We start from the raw sequence: 21516 nt of genomic DNA on the forward strand, positions 1-21516 counted from the left end.
TTATTGTAGTTTTATATATTTTACAACTGAATTGGTAAGATTTCGCCCAATTCTATGTTAAACATGGAGCAATACAAACCACCTAGCTCCACGCAAGGTGTATTGTGTGAACTACATGAATTGGTATCACCAGGAGCTTGTTAGAAATGCAGATTCAGAGGGCGCCTGGGTGGCTCAGTCAGTTAAGCATCCGACTCTCAGTTTCAGCTCAGGTCATGATCTCCTGGTTCTTGAGATCAAGCCCCGCATTGGGCTCTATGCTGACAGAGCAGAGCCTGCTTAAGATCCTCTCTCTCTGCCCCTCCCCTGCTAGCTCACTCTCTCTGTTTCTCAGAATAAACATTAAAAAATGCACATTCTCAGGCCAACCTGCCAAAACTACTAAATCAGAATCTGTGTTTTAATAAGATACCCAGGTGATCTGCATGTACATTAAAACTTAAGAGAAAACAATATGGCCCACTTTGCCTATTTTATAGGTAAGTAAATAGAGGCCCTAAGGAGGTTGCACTATTAAAAAAATTCCTAAGGAACCGAATGGCATAAAGTATATCCCCAAAGCCCTTTAATATCCATGTATAATCAACTCACAATTTCTGCTATAACACAAATTGCTTAGGTTTAGTGCTTTGATATACCAGATACAAATTGTTCTTATCTGTTCATTAAAGCTGACTTTCTGAAAGACAATATTAGGTTTATCAAGCTCTAGTGTGTGAACACTAAAGTTAAAAAAAAGACTTTACTTCAAACATTAAAAAAAAAAAAAGGACTGTACTTCAAAAACCAAGTTACAAATAGAAATTTACTTGCTCATATCATACTTTTTTTTAAATATTCTTTTTTTTTTTTAAGTTTATTTATTTTGAGAGAGAGAGAGAGAGAGCATGAGCTGCGGAGGGGAAGAGAGAGGGACAGACAGAATCACAAGCAGACTTGGTACAGAGCCCCACGTAGGGTTTGAACTCATGAACAATGAGATCATGACCTGAGCTGAAATCAAGAGTTGGACGCTTAACTGATGGAGCCACCCAGGCACTCCACTCGTATCATATTTCTAAAATTTACTGCAGGAAGCAATGGGATCATAAAATACTACAAAAGATGGCTTCAATGGAGTAATAAACCAGGATGCCTGCCACTGAACACTATAGTTCATTAATCCACTAATGTATTTGTATGTTTTGCAGCACAGAAAATTAAACAGAGATCTTAAACATCTGAGGTGGGCATAATATGAAAAGACCTCTGCAGAATCTTATGATAACAAATGCCTAATTGTCCATATCTTTGCCTTGGTTATGATATCTAATTCAATGCTTCTCTTGAGAATTTAAGAAATCATATTTACTCACTCTAAAAAGAAAAGAATAATCAGCCAAAAGTGACAAAAAAAAATCAGTGTGCAATAAAACCAATTCAACCAAAAATGTATTTTTTTTAATTTTTTAATTATTTATTTATTTTTTTTAAAGTTTCTTTATTTTGAGAGACAGAGAGAGCAGAGGAGGGGCAGAGAGAGAGGGAGCCTCAGGGAGCTCGGCACAGAGCCTGATGTGGGGCTTGAACTCATGAACCGTGAGATCATGACCTGAGCCAAAACCAAGAGTCAGATGCTTAACTGACTGAGCCACTCAGGCACCCCCAAAAATGTGATTTTAAATAGAAAATCTACTGAAACACAAACTTCTCACAAGGCTAAAATTTTATTTTCCTACTTTGTTAAATAAAGAGGTAATCCACAGGAAAAGAAATGAAAGTAATATATAAACATTGAGGTTTATGGCATAGTTTTCTATGGGCTGACATCAAAGCAAAGTGTATGTACACACACATACTCTGTACAATTATCCGAAAGGCCTGCTACTTCTTAAAGGCATGCTACTTTTAAATCTACCTGGAATTAACTTGCTCAGCCTTCACTTTTCACTTACTTCCCTGCTTGAATCAAGTCCAGAGTACAAAAAGGACTGATACAAATAATTTAATATTACTGGCATATTTTAAACTCTTCAAAACCACTGTTTTTTTTTTGTTGTTTTTCATATGGCAGACATTTGTGCACACAAGAATTACTGGTAAGAATAAATGGCTGATATCCCCTCAACCCCCACCTCTTTCCTGGTACTTTCCTTTAGGACTTCTCCTCTGCAAGGTATGCAGTCAAATGTAGAGTTGCTTAGGACGATCTGCTGAGCATCTGTTATGTACAAAATGTTTTCCTCAATCTCTGCTTCTAAGAAACTGATAGCACCATTAGCTAGATTACCAAGGAATGAATGGCACAAAGGGGTTTTGAGTATATAGGAAAGCAAGATTACTGGGCTGGAGTAATGGAGGCAAGATTCACAGAGCAGGTAGAAACGTTGTTGAAGACTAAAAGATAAGAAGAATTTACAGCTTTCTAATCCATACTGTAGTTAAATATAAAAAGATTTCAACAGGTTATACAGTTCTCTTAAATTAACAATTAGGGGTGCCTGGTTGGCCCAGTCGGTAGAACAAGAGACTCTTGATCTTGGGTTGTGAGTGAGCCCCACATTGGGTATAGACATTACTTAAAAATAAAATCTTTAAAAAAAAATTAAGACATTAAGCAAGCTAGCTTTAAAGTTAAACTATAATATTTTCTTCCCATTATTCATTTGCCAGTCCTAAGTAAGGAGTCAGAGGGAAGAAAGGTGTCAGGCAACCTTTAACTGGACTACAGAACACTACCCTGAATGCTCCCAGAGTACACATTTCTCTGACTGCTACTTGTCTTACAGTTGGATGATGAAACACATAGACATTTGAATAAAATTAACCTCCATGTTTAACTTGATACCTATTTTCTGCACTCTTTAAAATTAGGAAAATTTTGTCAAGCATTGTGTTCAACAGTAACACAGAAAACTGATGAGAATGCAGAAACTAAATGACCTTCAATATTGAAGCTCTCCTTTCTTTTAAAAAAAAAATTTTTTTTTAACGTTTTATTTATTTTTGAGACAGGGAGAGACAGAGCATGAACAGGGGAGAGTCAGAGAGAGGGAGACACAGAATCTGAAACAGTCTCCAGGCTCTCAGCTGTCAGCACAGAGCCAGACGCGGGGCGTGAACTCACGGACCGCAAGATCATGACCTGAGCCGAAGTAGGCTGCTTAACCCACTGAGCCACCCAGGCGCCCCTGAAGCTCTCCTTTCTTTCACACTAACTGGTAACTAGGGGTTGTTAGATATTATGATTCAACAATTATTCTTGAGTGTAATTCTATTAAGTCCAGAGACTAGCATGTAATTGATTTAGAGTTCTACACAAATAAAAGTTGAAAATCTTGTTTTAATAATAATTATGCATCTACATGTATAGCATACATTTTTATAATGTGCCATGTCATTTAGCATTTAGAGCTACCCACAACAGTACGTTACACATTCATTAACCTTCACATCTTCCATCATACTAATTCCCAATCTGAATTATCCCCATATTTTGCTTTCCAACCTCCTCCCAGGGGAAAATTACTATTAGACTACTAGAGAAAGTCAAGATTATGTTCTCTTAGCCTCCAAATTCACAATTTTTTCTATCTTCAAATAAGGTTATCACTAGCAAATAATCCTTTCACAGCACACATCAAAAGGGCTATTTCAAGTCTCTTCAAGCCTTTAATTCTATCTTCATCAATTCTCAAACAATGACACTCCCTCCACACTTCAGTGAGCTTCCCAATCTCTACCTTAAGATCTATTCCTCAAATTATCCTCCCTTGCTCCTTTCCCCTTATCTTTGCATTAAATGCCAACACACTTCCTTCCAGATTCTGCTCAAAGAATTGTCTCTTCTCTATGCACCCAGTATCTTCAATTCTTCCTCTTAAGATCACCTTTTCTCTAACTCCTAATATGCATATATCCATTCTGAAAAGTCATAACCTTAATGGCCCTATAGTAGCTCCCTATTTTCATTATTTTCATATCAAAATCTTTTGAGGGGCATAGGGGGGCTTAGTCAGTTGAGCACCCAACTCTTAATTTCGCCTCAGGTCATGATCCCAGGGTCATGGGATCAAGACCAGAGTCAGGTTCCATACTGATCATGGAGCCTGCTTTAGATTCTCTTTCTCTCTCTCTCTCTCTCTCTCTCTCTCCCTCCCTCTCCCATGCTCACTCTCTCTTAAATACATACATACATACATACATACATACATACATACATACAAAAAAAACTTTTGAAAAGCAAAATCTTCCTAAATCTGCAAGATTTTAGGAATGACTCTACTGGTCATCAGGTCCATCAGGTCATCAGGTTCTCAACATTCAATGTTTTCTAAACTTACTTGATTCTACCATAAAGAAGCAAAAGACCCATCTCTTTACAGAAACTCTAACAAGTGTTCAAGGTCACAAGAATCTACTGCAGTATTTTTGTAAGTAAATTTTATTTCAAGGGCTTTAGAATTTTTTTTAATTTTTAAAAATAAAAAAATGGTAGCAGTATCATCAAGTATAAATGTAAACAGCTAACTATAAAATACAAATAATTGACTATTACACACACAAAACATGTTTGTAGGTAGCAGACAAAACGGCACTACCAATTTTGTACAAAAGCTCATTCTCTAAGGATTATGCCCTGCAATTGTGGTACCATTCAATCCACATACCTTCAGACTCAGTTAACCACTTTCAGATGCTTCCCACCACCATTCACCAAAGACTGAGATCAAACTTATAATAAATTTCTTCGTAATCCTAAAAGATTCATCATCCATTCAGATGATCCACCCAGGCTCAAGTCTTTAAGGTTCATTTCTATTCAACTTTAGCCACCCACTTCCAGGAACACACTAAGTTCTCACATCCCGAGACAGCTCTACCCTGGACATTTTAAATTCCAACATGCTATTCCTTGATCACCTTTATTCTTTCGTGAGCTTATTCCCTCCACTTTCTCCCTTCTCTTGGGCTCCTCACTTTTCTTCCTTCCATGCCCAACCTCGATTTCATGATGTATCATCTGAAGCAACACCTTTGATAAGAATCCTTACCCTTTTCTTATATCTAATCTAACCCAATACCAGTAATATAAATTCACCTTCTTCACGAAGATGGTTGAGCACAAACAGAGAAAAATCATGAGTGACCCATCACAGAGATCCATCTTTGGGAAAACTGAGTTAGCCTCATTCCTACTCCCATTTTTTTAGGTGTCAAACATGAATCAGGTTGAGCCAATCTGATAACAGTGATAGGTTCAGGGACAAGCATTTGATCTGAGACAGTCTAATCAGTGTGAATATTTAGATTTTTTTATTGGCAATGCTAGGAAAAACATTATCAAAGTTATCAAGGACGTATTTAGCTTACCTGGACCTTCACAAGAAATCAACCTTAAGGTAAAGCTGACATCAAAGATATGAAAGAAATCTGATCCTGATCACTGGGCTCATTGGGCCACTGGTTCCAGGCTGAAGCCAGGGAATCCCACTTAATCTATCAATTTTTTAGTTATATATATCAATCAACCTTCTTTCAGCAAGGGTTTCAATTGTATTTTCTATTGATAAGCACAAAAATCCTGATACATAATATTTTGGTTGAGACTGTCTCAACAAATTATACTAACACCTTGGTTGACATCCAGTTGCCAATTTTAGTCTTAACTCCCGGTTATCAGTAATCAGAGCTTCTTTCTTCCTCTAAGCCAGTACCTTGCTCACAGCAGATGCTCAAAGAATATTTACTGAACCAAATAAACAAGGCAGGATCTAGAACAGGCATCTGAGAGGGGTGTATTATCCAAAGTTGAACAATATTGTCTTCTAAAAGTAGTAAAATCAACTTTGAGACAATGTTTCTCAAACATTTTTGGCTGCAATCATAATAAACGGCTTTATATCATGATTAGTACACACAAAAATCTATAAAACGAAAAATAAAATTCAAAGAACACTTATGCCCTACTACATGTGAAGCACTCTATTTTCTCTTCCATTTTTTAAAATGACTCATCATTACCCATCAACTGATCTCACAGTGCTCTCGCTGCTCACAAGGATGATGATCTATATATATTTAAAAAACACAGTCCTAGCAGTTCTCTTGAATCGAAGTGGGAAACTTCTATGACTTGCTAGTAAACAAATCAGCCAGAACAAATAACACAGGAGAAAATAAAATACCCTCATTCAGGCACTCTTGCATGTAGATTAGATCAAGAGCCTCATAAGTGCTTCTTACTTACTCTTCCTCATCATGCAAGAACTAGACTCTCAGTGTTATTATCTTGGTCAAGTCTTCACAGTGGTCCTCACTCTGTAAGGCTCAGATGTTAGACTAGAGATCAGAGTCATAGCAAGGAATCCACTAAAACATACCAAACACTGCATGTAGAATGTAAAGTAGTTCAAGCATACACACAATGACAACTATTTGTCAAAGTTACATAGATGTATTTCTCAATCAAGAGTTAACTAAAATTTGGGGCGCCTGGGTGGCTCAGTCAGTTAAGCGTCCAGCTCTTGATTTTGGCTCAGGTCATGACCTCACAGTTCACAACACTCAGCCAGCCCCACATCAAGCTCTTCTCCTTCTCTCTCTGCCCTTCCCCCACTTGCTCTCTATCTCTCTCTCTCAAAAATAAACATTAAAAAAAAGTTATTAAAATTTTTATCTCTTCTCCAAAACCTTTAATTTTTTTGAGATGTTAAACTAGATACCATCTGCAATTAACAAAAATTGCTTTTCATAATCTGGAAAATTGGTTGCTAAGTAGTTACTAATGACACCACATCACCAGCTCATTACCATTACCATAAGCAACCAAACCCTATCATGTAAGGGATCTACAAAATCTTTTGCCCAGAGAAAGAATTCCTAACACTAATTAAAGAGAGAGACACAGAGACAGAAACTGAGAGGCAGAGAAGAAAAAGAAAACACTGGAAATCACTAATTAACAGGATGGATCAAAAAACTAACTTTGCAATGAGGCGCCGGGGTGGTTTGGTCACCTGGGTGGTTTGGTTGGTTAAGCAACCACTCTTGGTTTCAGTTCAGGTCGTGATCTCTCATGGTTTGTGAGTTTGAGCCCTACATCTGGTTCTGCGCTAGCAGTGCAGAGCCTGCTTGGGATTCTCTCTCTCCCTCTCTCTCTGCCCCTCCCCTGCTGTCTCTCTCTCAAAATAAATACATAAACATAAAAAAAAAAAAAAAACCCCACTAACTTTGCACTTAAATCCCTCTGTACCAACATTATTTTGATCATAGTCAACCTTATCTCCTACTATATCCAACAGAAATCCTCCATTCCTGACAAATTAATGTTAATAAGTTTGCTGACATAAAGATTCACACTAACTTTCCAGCTTAATGTTTCCTCCACCCAGAATCCCTTACCTTCTCTCTAACAATGCAAACCCTACTTCTTCCTGAAGGCATGCCTTCATATCTCCCTCTATCCTTCTATAGATGTGTAGTACACAGAAGTCGTTTGATAGCATCATAAAAATAATTGTGTTAATGGGTTATTCTAATGATAAAAGATAAACAATTATAAAAGCATTTTGGAGGTTTCAAGGTTTTATTTTCCAAATAGCTTTAGGTTAAAACAACAAAAATCAGTAATAAAAAAAATTGACTGCTACTGCAAACCAAATGACAATCTTTAGAAATGATCTATCTGGATAGACTTCCTGAAGAAGTCTTCAGGACACACTTGGATTACTGTCACTCTCCATAACAGCATCTTCAAAACAATGTTCCTTTAATTTAGAGTGGATTTATACTTAAACAACAATTCATTTCTGGGGTTTTGAAGTTATTTGGCTCTACTGTCTATAAGATGGAGAAATACCCAAATACATAAAGCCTAAAAAGTCAAATTAGACTAAAGACATTTTAAACTAAAGTGTGCAATACATTATTGTTGTTTATACTTATGATGTTGCTAGACAGTCTTCAAAGACCCTCTCCCTACTCATCACCGGTGGTGGACCACAATGGCCATTTGTTACGATCCCTTCAAGTTTATGGGCTTTTTAAAAATATTTAAAGAATTTAATCATTTTAACTTTTGAAAAGCAGTGAAAACCTCTATGCCAAGATGGAATCAAAGTATTTAGCTTCCAGGTATGCTTTCTTCTTAAAATAATATTTAAAGTTCAGAGAAATGCCAGAATGGTGTAATGGAAAAAAGCTTGAGAATGGGAGATCTCAGCTATGATAATAATTAACATTTATTTAGTCTCCACACAAGCCATTACACTAAATGCTTTACATCCATTATTTTTGCGTAATCCACACGGCAAACTAAGCTATTATTACTATCACCTTTGTCATCCCCACTGTACAGTTTAGACACTGAGTTTTTAAAGATAACAAGTCCAAAGTCATAAGTGGTTGAGCAGGCCACTTGGAAGTGGCAACTGGACATAGTTAAATCCTTGCTCTTAACTACTACTTGACTAATCTTGTGACTTTATGCAAGTTCCATATCCACTCTGGGCCTCAGTTTCCTCATCAGTGAAAATAAGGCAAGAGTCTTTAAGTTCCTTCCAGCTCTGTCTAGCTGCAATATTATGAAGCTTACAACCTCCCTGAGCTTCAAACAAGCCAGTGTCATCACTTCTTTTAATTGAATTCAACTACAACAGCATTTACGAGCCACCTCCTAAGTGTCTGGCCTTGAGGTGGGCAGCGGCCCAAGCAAGCCCCGGTCCCTAAACCTCTCTGCTCCCGCGCCCCTGGGTGCCAAGCAGGCCCCCTCGAAAATCCCTGGGACAGACCGGGGTCCTTTCTACTCCGAAGCCCCTCCGGCACACTACCCCCTCTGGGCCAACCCCAGCTCTGATTCCGGTTCTACTCACCCTTCAAGTAGTCTCCGCTGCCTGGCGTCATGAGACCGCGCGTCCCCGCTACCCTGTCCCCCACAGGGGTCGTGTGGAGTGCCCCCGTCTGCGATCTTTCGGCGACTCTGCCTTTCGCCATGGCTGCTGCAGGGAAGGTGAAGGAAGAGAGGTGATGCTGCCCCCGCTTAACAACACCTCCGCCTCAAGCTCCTTACACCAGGGGCCGCAGCCGCAGCCACAGCCACTTCCGGGGCGACCACCTCACCTGAGACGACCTCAGCCCGGAGAGCACAGCGACGCTCTGCTGAAACCTACAGCGCCCACTCGGAGTAGGCTCCGCCCCGCGCCACCCCCGTGCCTCGCGCGCTCACGCTCGCCCAGTAACCGCGAGACAAGTCAGGGCCCTGACCCGCCCCGTTCACTGTCCCGCCCCTGCTCACGACTGTATAGAGCATGCGCAGTCGCAGCCCCGGAGTCGGTAGTAGCTTGAGGACAAGAGGCATCTAATGCGCAGCTTTAATTATCCGGAAGTGCGGTCCTTGAAACTTCAAACCCTTTGTCCCGGCCGCCGGAAGTGCCCGCGAGTGATTAGTTGGCGTTTCGCAGCGAATGGTGATTCAGCTTACTGACTTCACCAATTCTCCAAGCGGCTGTCTTCACTCTGTCGGGTCTAGATGTTTCGTCTGAAAATGTTGAAAAATACAAAGCCTGAAGCGAACCGATCGAATTTAAGGAAAGTTAAGGATCAGAGAAGAGCTATAACCTGTGAAGGTCACAGGATGTCAGAAAAGGATTTAGAAGCTTTCCCATTGCCTCACCCTGTCGCCCCTCACTAGCAAACCCAGGTCACCTCATTTAGCTTTTTCTTTCACTGAGCCCAAACGTGCCGTTGTTGACTGTTAACTTTTTCCACACTTAAATCTCAGAACAGTGTTCAGCTTACTGGTGAGTGTATTGGAATTTCCTCTTGAGAGCAACTTGGCAGTCTGTATAAAATACTGTTCCTATCCAGTAATTATATTTCTAAGAAACTATTTCATGGAAGTAAGGATACACAGGGAGTTATTCCTAACAGCATTATTTATTAGTATAATGGTAAATGTGGAAGCAACCTAAAAACCCAACGCTAAACAATAGTTGACTAAATTATGGGAGCTTATTGAAGGGAACTGTTCTATGTACACAACCTCTGCCTATTTGCATTAACACCTTCAGAGGCACCTGGGTGGCTCAGTCGGTTGAGCGTCCGACTTGGGCTTAGGTCATGATCTCACAGCTCATGAGTTTGAGCTCTGTGTGGGACTCTGCTGACAGCTCAGAACCTGGAGCCTGCTTCTGCTTCTGTGTCTCCCTCTCTCTCTGCCCCTAACCCACTCGCATTCTGTCTCTCAAAAATAAATACACGTTAAAAAAAAATTTTTTTTAAAAGACCTTCAGTGACCACTCTAGGAGGTAGCTCCCCATTTTATTTCCTTCATGATCGTCATTAAAAGCAATTATTATTTGGGTTATTTGTTTACTTGTTCATTGTCTGCCACCTCTACAATGTAAGGGCCTTGTCTTTTTGTTCACCATTGTATCCCCCAGCAGCTGACAGAATGCCAGCATCTAAGTGGGCATTCAATAAATTCGCTGAATAAATGTTCAACCATAGAAAATTATATTTATGAAGAGATTAATAATGTGGAAAATGCTTATTCAAAAATTCAAAGAAGTGGGGCACGTGGGTTAAGCTACTGACTCTTGATTTCAGCTCAAGTCATGATCTCATGGTTGGTGGGATCAAGCCCCCAGTGCAGAGCCTGCTTGGGCTTCTCTCTTCTCTCTGACCCTGTCCTACTTGTGTGCCCACACTAGCGCACTCTTTCAAAACAAAAAACTTTAAAAAAAAGAAAAGACAAAAATTCAAAGAAGTATAAAAAACAAAAATATGAAATACTTAAGAAAGTAAATTTATATTTTTAGGATAAAGTATTTTTGTTTTGTTTCTGTATTTTTATTTATTTTTGTGATGTAATCTCTATGCCCAACTTGGGGCTCAAACTCATACCCCAAGATGAAAAGTCACATGCTCCACCCACTGAGACAGCCAGGCATCCCAGGATAGAGAGTCTTCAGTAAGATACAACGATTTTTTAGCATTTGATATATTTTATTACATAAAAAAGTTAAAAGTATAACAAAAGCACCAAAAGAAAAAAAAAAAAAAAACCCAAAACCCAGGAATAGACTGAGAAAAAATATTGCCACGTAAAAAAGAATTACTACAAATTGGGGAGGGGGTGCCTCTCTGGCTCAATCCATGGAGCATATGACTGGTGCAGAGATTAGTTTAAAAATTAAATAATTACTACAAATTAATAACAAAAGCACAACTCAACAGAAAAGCAAACAAAGGATATGAATAGTCAGTTCTCAGAAGAAAAAGTTAACAAATTAGGAAAAGATGAACAACCTCATTAATGCCGTGTGATAACACTGACTGAGAGGTACATAGAATGCATTAAAAGAAGAGGAGTAGCTAAATTAGAGTGGGTTGCAGTGAAGGTCTCTTAGGTAGAATGAATATTAAGCTGATTTAAAGGATGAATAGGAAGGGTGCCTAGGCGGCTCAGTCAGTTGAGTGTTCAACTCTTGATTTCAGCTCAAGTCAGGACCTCAGGGTGCCAGATAAAACCCCTGCATGGAGTCTACTTAAGATTCTCTCTCTCCTTCTTCCCCTCTTCTCCTGCTCACAAGCTTGTTCTCTCTCTAAATACAAATATAGGATGGCTAGGAATTAGCAAAAGAGAGCAGAAGGAAACTTGCAAAAGCTGGAAGCTACTACTAATCTCTGAAAAATAAGTGCAAGCAAAGAGTGGGAGAATGGAAAGAAATGAGATGAGAGAGATAAGACAAAGGACTTGTCACAAAGTGCTGGAAGTATGAACTTAATGCTCAAGGATACCTGAAGTCATTGAAGAACTTTTAACTGGAAAGGGACATATTAAGATTAGTATTTACAAATCTTATTCTGACTACTCGGTGATAGAATTGAGGAGTGTCCCAATAGCAGCAGAAAGACAAGGTAAGAAATTATTTTTTGTTAATTATTTATTTTTTAATTTACATCCAAGTTAGTTAGCATATAGTGTAACAATGATTTCAGGAGTAGATTCCTTAATGCCCCTTTCCCATTTAGCCCATCCCCCCCCCACAACCCCTCCAGTAACCCTCTGTTTGTTCTCCATATTTAAGAGTCTCTTATGTTTTGTCCCCCTCCCTGTTTTTATATTATTTTTGCTTACTTTCCCTTATGCTCATCCGTTTTGTACCTTGAAGTCCTCATATGAGTGAACTCATATGATATTTGTCTTTATCTGGCTAATTTCACTTACTGTAATACCCTCTAGTCCCATCCATGTAGTTGCCAATGGCAAGATTTCACTCTTTTTGTTTGCCCAGTAATACTCCATTGTATATAATACCACATCTTTTTTATCCATTCATCCATCGATGGAAATTTGCGCTCTTTCCATACTTTGGCTATTGTCAATAGTGCATGTGCCCCTTCGAAACAGAATACCTGTATCCTTTGGATAAATATCTAGTGGTGCAATTGCTGGGTCGTAGGGTATTCCTGTTTTTAGTTTTTTGAGGAATCTCCATACTGTTTTCCAGAGTGGCTGCACCAGTTTATATTCCCACCAGCAGTGCAAAAGAGATCCTGTTTCTCCACATCCTCGACAACACCTGTTGTTGCCTGACTTGTTAATTTTAGCCATTCTGACAGGTGTGAGGTAGTTTCTCTTTGTGGTTTTGATTTGTATTTCCCTGAGTGATGTTGAGCATTTTTTCACGTGTTTGTTAGCCATCCGGATGTCTTCTTTGGAAAGGTGTCTATTCATGTCTTCTGCCCATTTCTTCAGTGGATTATTTGTTTTCTGGGTTTTGAATTTGATATGTTCTTTATAGACTTTGGGTACTAACCCTTTATCTGATATGTCATTTACAAATATCTTCTCCCATCTGCCAGTTGCCTTTTAGTTTTGCTGATTGTTTCCTTCACTGTGCAGACGCTTTTTATTTTGGTGAGGTCCCAATAGTTCATTTTTGCTTTTGTTTCCCTTGCCTCTGGAGACACGTTGAGTAAGAAGTTGCTGCGGCCAAGGTCAAAGAGGTTTTTGCCTGCTTTCTTCTCGAGGATTTTGATGGCTTCTTGTCTTACGTTTCAGTCTTTCAACCATTTTGAGTTTATTTTTGTGTGTGGTGTAAGAAAGTGGTCCAGGTTCAGTTTTCTGCGTGTCGCTGTCCAGTTTTCCCAGTACCACTTGCTGAAGAGACTGTCTTTATTCCATTGGATATTCTTTCCTGCTTTGTCAAAGATTAGTTGACCATACCTTTTGGAGTCCATTTCTGGGTTCTCTATTCTGTTCCCTTGATCTGAGTGTCTGTTCTTGTGTCAGTACCATACTGTCTTGATGATTACAACTTTGTAATACAGCTTGAAGTCCAGAATTGTTATGCCTTCTTCAGCTTTGGTTTTCTTTTTCAGGATTGCTTTGGCTCTTTGGGGTCATTTTTCTGGTTCCATACAAACTTTAGGATTGTTTGTTCTAGCTCTGTGAAGAATGCTGGTGTTATTTTGATAGGGATTGCACTGAATGTGTAGATTGCTTTGGGCAATATCAACATTTTAACAATATTTATTCTTCCTATCCAGGAGTATGTAATCTTTTTTTCCTTTTGTGTGTGTGTGTGTGTGTGTGTGTGTGTGTGTGTCTTCTTCAATTTCTTTCATAAGCTTTCTATAGTTTTCAGTGTATAGATTTGTCACCTCTTTGGTTAGATTTATACCTAGGTATTTTATGGGTTTTGGTACAATTGTAAATGGGATCAATTCCTTGATTTCTCTTTCTGTTGCTTCATTGTTGGTGTATAGGAATGCAACCGATTTCTGTGCATTGATTTTATATCCTGCAACTTTGCTGAATTCATGAATCAGTTCTAGCAGTTTTCTTGTGGAATCTTTTGGGTTCTCCATATAGAGTATCTTGTCATCTGTGAAGAGTGAAAGTTTGACCTCCTCCTGGCCGATTTGGATGCCTTTTATTTCTTTGTGCTGTCTGATTGCAGAGGTCATTAAGAAATGTAACCCATAAAACAGAACCAGATAAAAATTCTGGAATTAAAAAACACAATATCTGATATTAAAAATTCACTAGATGAATTTAACATCAGACCAGACACCATTGAACAAAAGACCAGTCAGTGACCCTGAAGACAGGGCAAAAGAATCTGTCAAACTGTAGCACAGAAAGAAAAAGGCTGAGTCTAACATAAGCCTAATTAGAACTTCAGAAAGAGAGAGGAAAGAATTAAAGTATCTGAAGTACTTTAAGAAATAATGGCCAATGTTTTTACAGATTTGTTGAAAAAAAAAATAAGCCCAAAGATCAAAAAATTCATTGAGGGGCGCCTGGGTGGCGCAGTCAGTTAAGCGTCCAACTTCAGCCAGGTCACGATCTCGCGGTCCGTGAGTTCGAGCCCCGCGTCAGGCTCTGGGCTGATGGCTCGGAGCCTGGAGCCTGTTTCCGATTCTGTGTCTCCCTCTCTCTCTGCCCCTCCCCCGTTCATGCTCTGTCTCTCTCTGTCCCAAAAATAAAAATAAAAAACGTTGAAAAAAAAATTCATTGAACCCCAAGCATGATAAACATAAAGAAAAACATAGTTAGGTATATCATATTGATACTGACAGTCAAAGATAAAAAGAAAATCTTTGGAACAGCCAGAGGGGACTTGGGGGAAAAGACACATTTCATTCAGGGGAACAGCAATAAAAACAAATGTGGACTTCTTATAAAACATAACGCAAATAAGAAGAAAATGGAATGACTTCTTTAAAGTGCTTAAAGAAAACAAAACTGTGAACTGAGAATTTTAAATCCAGCAGAAATATCTTAAAATATAAAGGTAAAATAAGGATATTTCAGTTTAACGAAAGATGAAAGATTTGTCATCAGCAGACTTGGAACATAAGAAATGTGGGAGGGGCACCTGACCTAGCTGACCTAGGTCAGTCAGTTGAGCATCTGACTCTCAATTTCGGCTCAGGTCATGATCCCAGAGTTGTGGGATTAAGCCCTATGTCAGTCTCCCTGCTGAGCATGAAGCCTGCTTAAGATTCTCTCGCTCCCTCTGCCCCTCTCCCCTCCTCACTCTCTCTCTCAAAAATAATTATATATATAAAAATATATATGTATGTATATATTTATATATGTATATATATATATATATATATATATATATATATAATTTTCCTTCTATATAGAAGGAAATGCAGATCTACAGAGGAATGAAGAGTGCCCCAAATGCTAAAACACAGGTAACTATAAAAGATCTTTTCCTCATATAATTTTTAGAAGATTATTGGTAATCATACATTATTGGTGGGAGTTTTAAATGGTACAGCCACCACTTTGGAACAAAGTTTGGCAACTTCTTATAAAACTAAATAAACACTTACCTTATGACCCCTCAATGCCACTCTTAAGTATTCACCCATCAAGACTGAAAACAAGTGTCCACAAAAAGAGTTATACACAAATATTCATAGCAGCTATAATCACAATAGCTAAAATCACTGGAAACAAATGGTGTGAGGACAGTGTCCCTGAAGTGGGGTGGGCTGGCATAGGGTGTCAGAGCCCAGACAGAATGAGGAGGCTGGTTTGGCATAGAAGTTTAAAACCCAGGCAAGTGAAGAGAGTGTCCTTACAGAGAGGCAGCCCATTCCAAGTTTTCAGAACCCAAGCCAGGTTTGACAGAGGTCCCCAAGACTACCCCCAGGTTCAGTGATTAACCAGGACCCAGCACATAGTCATACTCATAGCTAGGATTTATTACAGCAAAATGATACAAACCAAAATCAGCAAAAGGAAAGGTACATGAGGTAAAGTCCAGAGGACACTAGATACAAGCTTCTGAGGGTTCTCTCTCCCAGTGGAGTCATACAGAACATGCTTAATTCCTCCAGCAACAAATTGTGACAACATGTATGAAATGTTGTCTACCAGGGAAGCCTATTAGAGACTCCGGGCCCAAAGTTTTTGTTGGAAGTTGGTCATATAGGCACTCTACGCCTAGCCAGAATCCCAGATACCCACAAGGAAAGCAGTTTGTTCAGTATAAAGCATGTTATTTATACAAACAGTTGGGACACAGTGAGCCACCCTTCTCACGGGAATGCTGAAACCCTCCTGAAATCCAAGTTACCAGACGCTAGCCACAGGCCAACCTTTCAAGCAGGCTCTTCTATGGAGAGCAGTCTCAGGTCTGCTATATTAACTCTTCTCTGCTCACCAGGTGACAAGGGTATCCCTCAGAAGCAGCAGCTCAAACCAGGTTTTCAATGCCAAAGGAGGATGAGGAGAGTGTCCCCACAGGAGGCAATGATGGCACAAGAAGTCAGAGGCAAAACTGGGTGAAAGTGCCTCCATGTAGGGCAACCTGGTGCAAGGTGTCTGTTGGAGTTCAAGTGGGATAAGGTGGGCATCTGCACAGGAGAGAGAGGGGTACAGGAATAAGAGATTGGTTACAAACTAGTAGATCAATAAAAAATAAGTAATAGTATTAGGAATAATAGAAGCCTGGATTTTCTTACCAGTATTAGAGTGAGAAACACGGAAAGGTAGAAAAGTGGAATGAAACCCATGATGTTGGATTGAAATTGGAGGTATTGGTGCAAAATCATAGTTTTCAGTACATGGATAGATGATAGGTAGATCAATAGATGATGGATCTATGTAGGAATGAATATAAATATAAATAAGTGTGTCTACTAAAAGGGCCTGGGGGTAGGAGTGCGTGGCTCACTCAGATGGTAGAGCATGTGATTTTTTTTTAATTTTTAAAAAATATTTATTTATTTTTGAGAGAGACAGAGACAGAGCTTGAGCAGGGGAGGGGCAGAGAGAGAGGGAGACACAGAATCCGAAGCAGGTTCCAGGCTCCAAGCTGTCAGCACAGAACCTGATGCAGGGCTCGAACCCACGGACGGTGAGATTATGACCTGAGCTGAAGTCGGACGCCCAACCGACTGAGCCACCCAGGCACCCCTAGAGCATGTGATTTTTGATCTCAGGGTCATGAGTTTGACTCCCACACTGGGCATAGAGTTTACTTAAAAATAAAATAAAATAAAAAATAAAAGAGCTTAGGGGCAATGACACCCAAAAACAATCAATATACTTAGTGTCAAGATCTTGGTTCTAAATAACATTCTCCATTTCTTGGAGAAATGGCTGATTGCAAGTTTGGGGCATGGAAAAATACAAGTGAGACTGGAACATCTTGTGCAAGAAACAAGGAAGTGCTCAAAAAATGACAGGGACATATCAAAGGGACTCGAGCAAGCTTGAAGAAGCTCTAGTGATGAAATCGCATGTAATGTGAGCTGCAAAATAAATAATGATATTTTAACAGACTATAGCCCATCAGATAAAATATGAAATTATGAATTTATATTAATAAAAAATCAGGGGCATGTAGGTGGCTCCATCGGTTGAGTGTCTTACTCTTGATTTCAGCTCATAATTCCAAGTCATAATTCCAGGGTCATAGAATTAAGCCTGACCCTACTCTGAGCTTGGGGCCTGCTTAAGATTTCTCTCCCCCACCCCCTCTCTCCCTGTGCTCCTCTCCCCCAGTCATGTGCTTTTTTTCTCTAAAATGAAATAAAAAATAAATAAAAATTTAAAATCAATGAATAAATTAAAATTTTGATGAAAATATAATATTTACATAGTTTCAAAACACCATAAAATATGATTAATTACAAAAGGAGAAAGTAACTTTATATATCATATCAACAACTGCTGGTAACAATTATGAAAGAAATAAATGCACACATCACAATTATAGTTGAAGATTTTGCAATTCATTTCTCAGTAACTAACAAAATAAGTAGATCTTCTGTATCCTGATTGTGACATTAGTTATGTAAATCTGTTTATTTGCTAAAATTCATAAAACAGCATTGCAAAAACTCAATTATACCATAGGATAATTAAAATAAAATAAAAATAATACATACACATGTATATTAGAAAGAGTGGCAAAGTCAATTAACAACCTGATTTTACACCTTAAGGAACTAGAACAAGAAGAGCAAACTGAGTCCACAGCTAGCAGTAGAAAGAGAACAATGGCGTGGAGGCAAAAACAAGAGAATAGAAAAACGACATGAAGAAAATCAACAACACCAAAAGCTGGTTCTTTAAAAAAGATCAACAAAATTGACAAATCTTTACCTAGGTTGACTGAAATATAAAGTGAGAAAAACCACATTACCAAAATCAGGAAAGAAAGTAGAACATCACTAGAGATTTTACAGAAATAAAAAGGATTATAAAAGAATATTATGAACAATTCCCTTCAGGAGAAGAACCGTATGGCAGGGGAACAGTGATGTTTTACTACTTGAATTTTATCCTGTGTGCACGAATAATATATTTAACCAATAACAACAAACTTCTGAGCACAAGAACAGATCAAGAAGAAAATAATAATTAAAATATAAATTATTCTTACTGTATTCTCTAAAGTTTTTGCAATATGCTTGTGTCACTTTCATGATTAAAATAAAAATAATTTTTAAATGTTAGTAATGTCCACGTGCATACAATTTTGGCTGTCTTTCTTTAACTTACTATCATATCAAGTCTTACCTCTTCTCAGACTAGAGAAATTGAGTGAAAACAGCATCTTCTCCTTGGCTGGTGAGCGGGAACTGGAAACCCTAAGCTTTGCATTCCCAGGTGAGGAGACCTCAGTCTGAACTGGGAATGGAAGTAGTTTAAGAAACAGAAAAAGAAGAGTGGTTTCTCAGGGAGCCAAAGAAGGAGGATTGGTCCTAAAAATAGATTGGAATGTGGTGGCTGGACTCAGGCATTTAGAACTAATTTTTAAGTCCCAGTGTTCAGGCAGCTGTCAGACAGGGCAGGCCAAAAGCCAGCAGGATCAGGTCCCTGGAAACCAGCTGGTGAATTTGGAAAGAAGAAGCAGGCAATAATGTGGGGTAGGCAGGGTCAGTACCTTCAAATACTGGCACAGCAGTGAGTTCTGTCCCCAGACTGGGTGGGGAAAGGCCTGGGCTCCAATCAAGAGCAACTAGCCAGGTCAGACTCTCTGGACTGACATCACTCTTATGCCCAAAGAATGTAGGCAGGTCAAACTGCCTTTTCATTTATGCTGGCTGGAAAGAGTGCAGAATGAGTCCAAATGGTTCAAGGCTTTGAGGGTTGGCCCTCTGGCCCACTTCCGTCAATGCTATTTGCCCAGGCCAGTGAAGAATCCTGGTCTCCAAAGAGTCAAGAGTATCTGAACAAATCAGAATAACTCTTTTATTTTTAAAAAGTATTTATTTTTTCCATAGGACATGTCATTGATCATCATTATATGGCATACTTGTGTGGACTATTTTGTTTTGTTTTGTGGTGCTTCTCCAGTTGGGATGGAAGTTCTGTGAGAACAGGGCACTTTTTCTGCTTCATTCATTGCTGTGTTCTCAAAGCTCAGAAGAGTGGCATAAACAGTTGCTCAGAAGACTTTTTAAAATATGTTTATTTATTTTTGAGAGAGAGAGAGAGAGGAGGAGGAGGGACAGAGAGAGAGGGAAACAGAGGATCTGAAGCACTGACAGTACGAAGTCCAATATGGGGCTTGAACTCACGAACTGTGAGATCATGACCTGAGCCGAAGTCCAACACTTAACCAACTAAGCCATCCAGGAGCCCAGGGAGATTTTTGTCGAGATACAAAAAAGTATCATGGCCAACAGCTTGTCACAAAAAGTTCAAATAGTAAAGTTCAAAATGAAAAATTAAGTGTCCTTCACCATGTCTACCCCCTTAAGATAACCATTATAACATTTTGGTGTGTACAATACTAATCCTAGAAAAATCTGTCTTGCTCATTTCTGCACATTTTAGGCAGACCACAGTCCCTGGCCCATAAGAAGTACTTGATAATAACTACTTGAAAATTCATTGAATGGGTTATAAGCAGTCTTAGGGTTGGGAAGGGGCAGCCAAAAAAGGGCTGGCCACTACAGGCTACTTCCCCAAACAAGTTAGGGTGAGTTCTTTGAATTAGGTATTCAGCTATACATCACTAGTATTGAGGAGAATGCCTGAACACTCTACCAATTATTTATTAAGCACATAGTCAATGACCCACCCACATACTGGGTAGACAAATTTGATTCTTCAAATACTTCTGGCTTCTTTGAATAAGACTCTTTGCCCTATTAAACTGGTCCAGTGCCTTCCTACCAGAGCATGTTGGCCCCAGGACAGAACTCCCATCCCAAGGGGCTCTCTATATCTCTTGGCTGTTGGAAAAACAAAATGAGAAGACCCTCCCATAGGCCAACAGACACAGATAACCCAGGCTCATGCCCAGCATGTCTGGATGGAACACTGCCCAGTTAGAACCTCTGAGAGACAGAGATCTGTCAGCATCTCTTTGTGAGGGTGTCTCAGGGGATTTGTCTGAGTGCCAGCTTCTCTGTGGAAAATGCAATCAAAGCCAGAAAAAACCAGCAACTCAGCCACACTGAAAATACAATATTGAAGCATTAAGCTGGAATGTGGCAATTTACAGCTGTCACACCACACTCACTAAGTGAAATCACATTTTGTGCCAGATTTCCAAAGGCATAATCATATGAAAACTATTTTTATTGCCTTGATGCACGGTTAAAAGTAGTTTACCACAAATGTAAGAAAGTCTACTATGGGATCTCTGTTGAGGAGCATAAATACGGAGAGCAAAGTAGTTGTTTTCTACTTTACTTCAGGAAACATTTAGTTATAAATAAAGTGATGCAATGAGCACAGAAGAGTGATTTAGGGTGGATTCTTTGCTAGTCAATAACATCATTGAATCAATAAAACGGAATCAAATTGTAGAATTTACCTTCATTATAGGAAAGCTTCTTAGTAGGCCTGGACTACAATTTGGGCTTCAGTTCACCTTTATTTTCTTCTTGACGTCTGCATATTTCCCTACAGGCCTTTTAACTTCCAGAAGTTAAACACAATCTTTCAATCTCACACTGTACTTGCCATCGGGTTCTGTCAGTGAGGGTTGGAGGGAATGAAGAGAGGACTCATACTCTCAGTATCCAAAACATTAAAATTGCCAAATAATTCCCAGGCCCTTGTGCCTGCTAGTTCCTTGGCTGGAGAGGCTCTTTTCCCAAATCTTTGAGTAGCTGCCTCCTCGTCATTCAGGTTTCAGTCAAATGTCGGTCCTTCCTGACTATCCTACTTGCTATTACCCTCTTCTCATCACTCTGCTTCATGACACTTAGTCTTGTTGTCCTCATATCACGTCACCTGAAATTTTATTATTCATCTGATTATTGTCCGTTTCCCTAGGTAAGACCTAAGCACCATGAAAGCAAGCACCTTGTCTCCCTTGGTGACCACAGTATTCCAGCACTGCTTGGTCCACAGCAGGATTTTTATAAATATTTATTTATAATTGAATTGGTGGTGGTTCACAGATGGCAAGCAAGTGACTAAGAGAAAGAGCTTTGGAAGGGTGATTTATTTAAAGATTTAAAAAGAAAAATTTTTAATTTTCAGTGAATTATCTTCTTGCCAAAAAGAAAAAGAAATGAATTGGGATTATTGTG

General features: G+C 39.1%; 1 protein-coding gene across 3 annotated transcripts in view; it reads right to left on the reverse strand.

Moving 5' to 3' along the window:
* Positions 1 to 21516, reverse strand: part of TMEM41B (transmembrane protein 41B) — a 40901-nt gene that overhangs the window by 15394 nt on the left and 3991 nt on the right. The window contains exons 2-3 of one of the 3 annotated variants that reach the window (XM_043580615.1): positions 9100 to 9133; positions 8853 to 8978 (exon numbers count right to left, since the gene is read on the reverse strand). In XM_043580615.1, coding sequence (XP_043436550.1) covers positions 8853 to 8973 — 121 coding nt within the window. In that variant the 5' untranslated portion in view covers positions 8974 to 8978; positions 9100 to 9133. Of the gene's footprint in view, positions 1 to 8852; positions 8979 to 9099; positions 9235 to 21516 lie in introns of those variants that run through there. The other 2 variants (XM_043580612.1, XM_043580613.1) reach the window with 2 other exon arrangements.

This window comes from Prionailurus bengalensis, chromosome D1 (genome assembly GCF_016509475.1).
Source record: "Prionailurus bengalensis isolate Pbe53 chromosome D1, Fcat_Pben_1.1_paternal_pri, whole genome shotgun sequence".
Classification (NCBI taxonomy): Eukaryota; Metazoa; Chordata; class Mammalia; order Carnivora; family Felidae; genus Prionailurus; species Prionailurus bengalensis.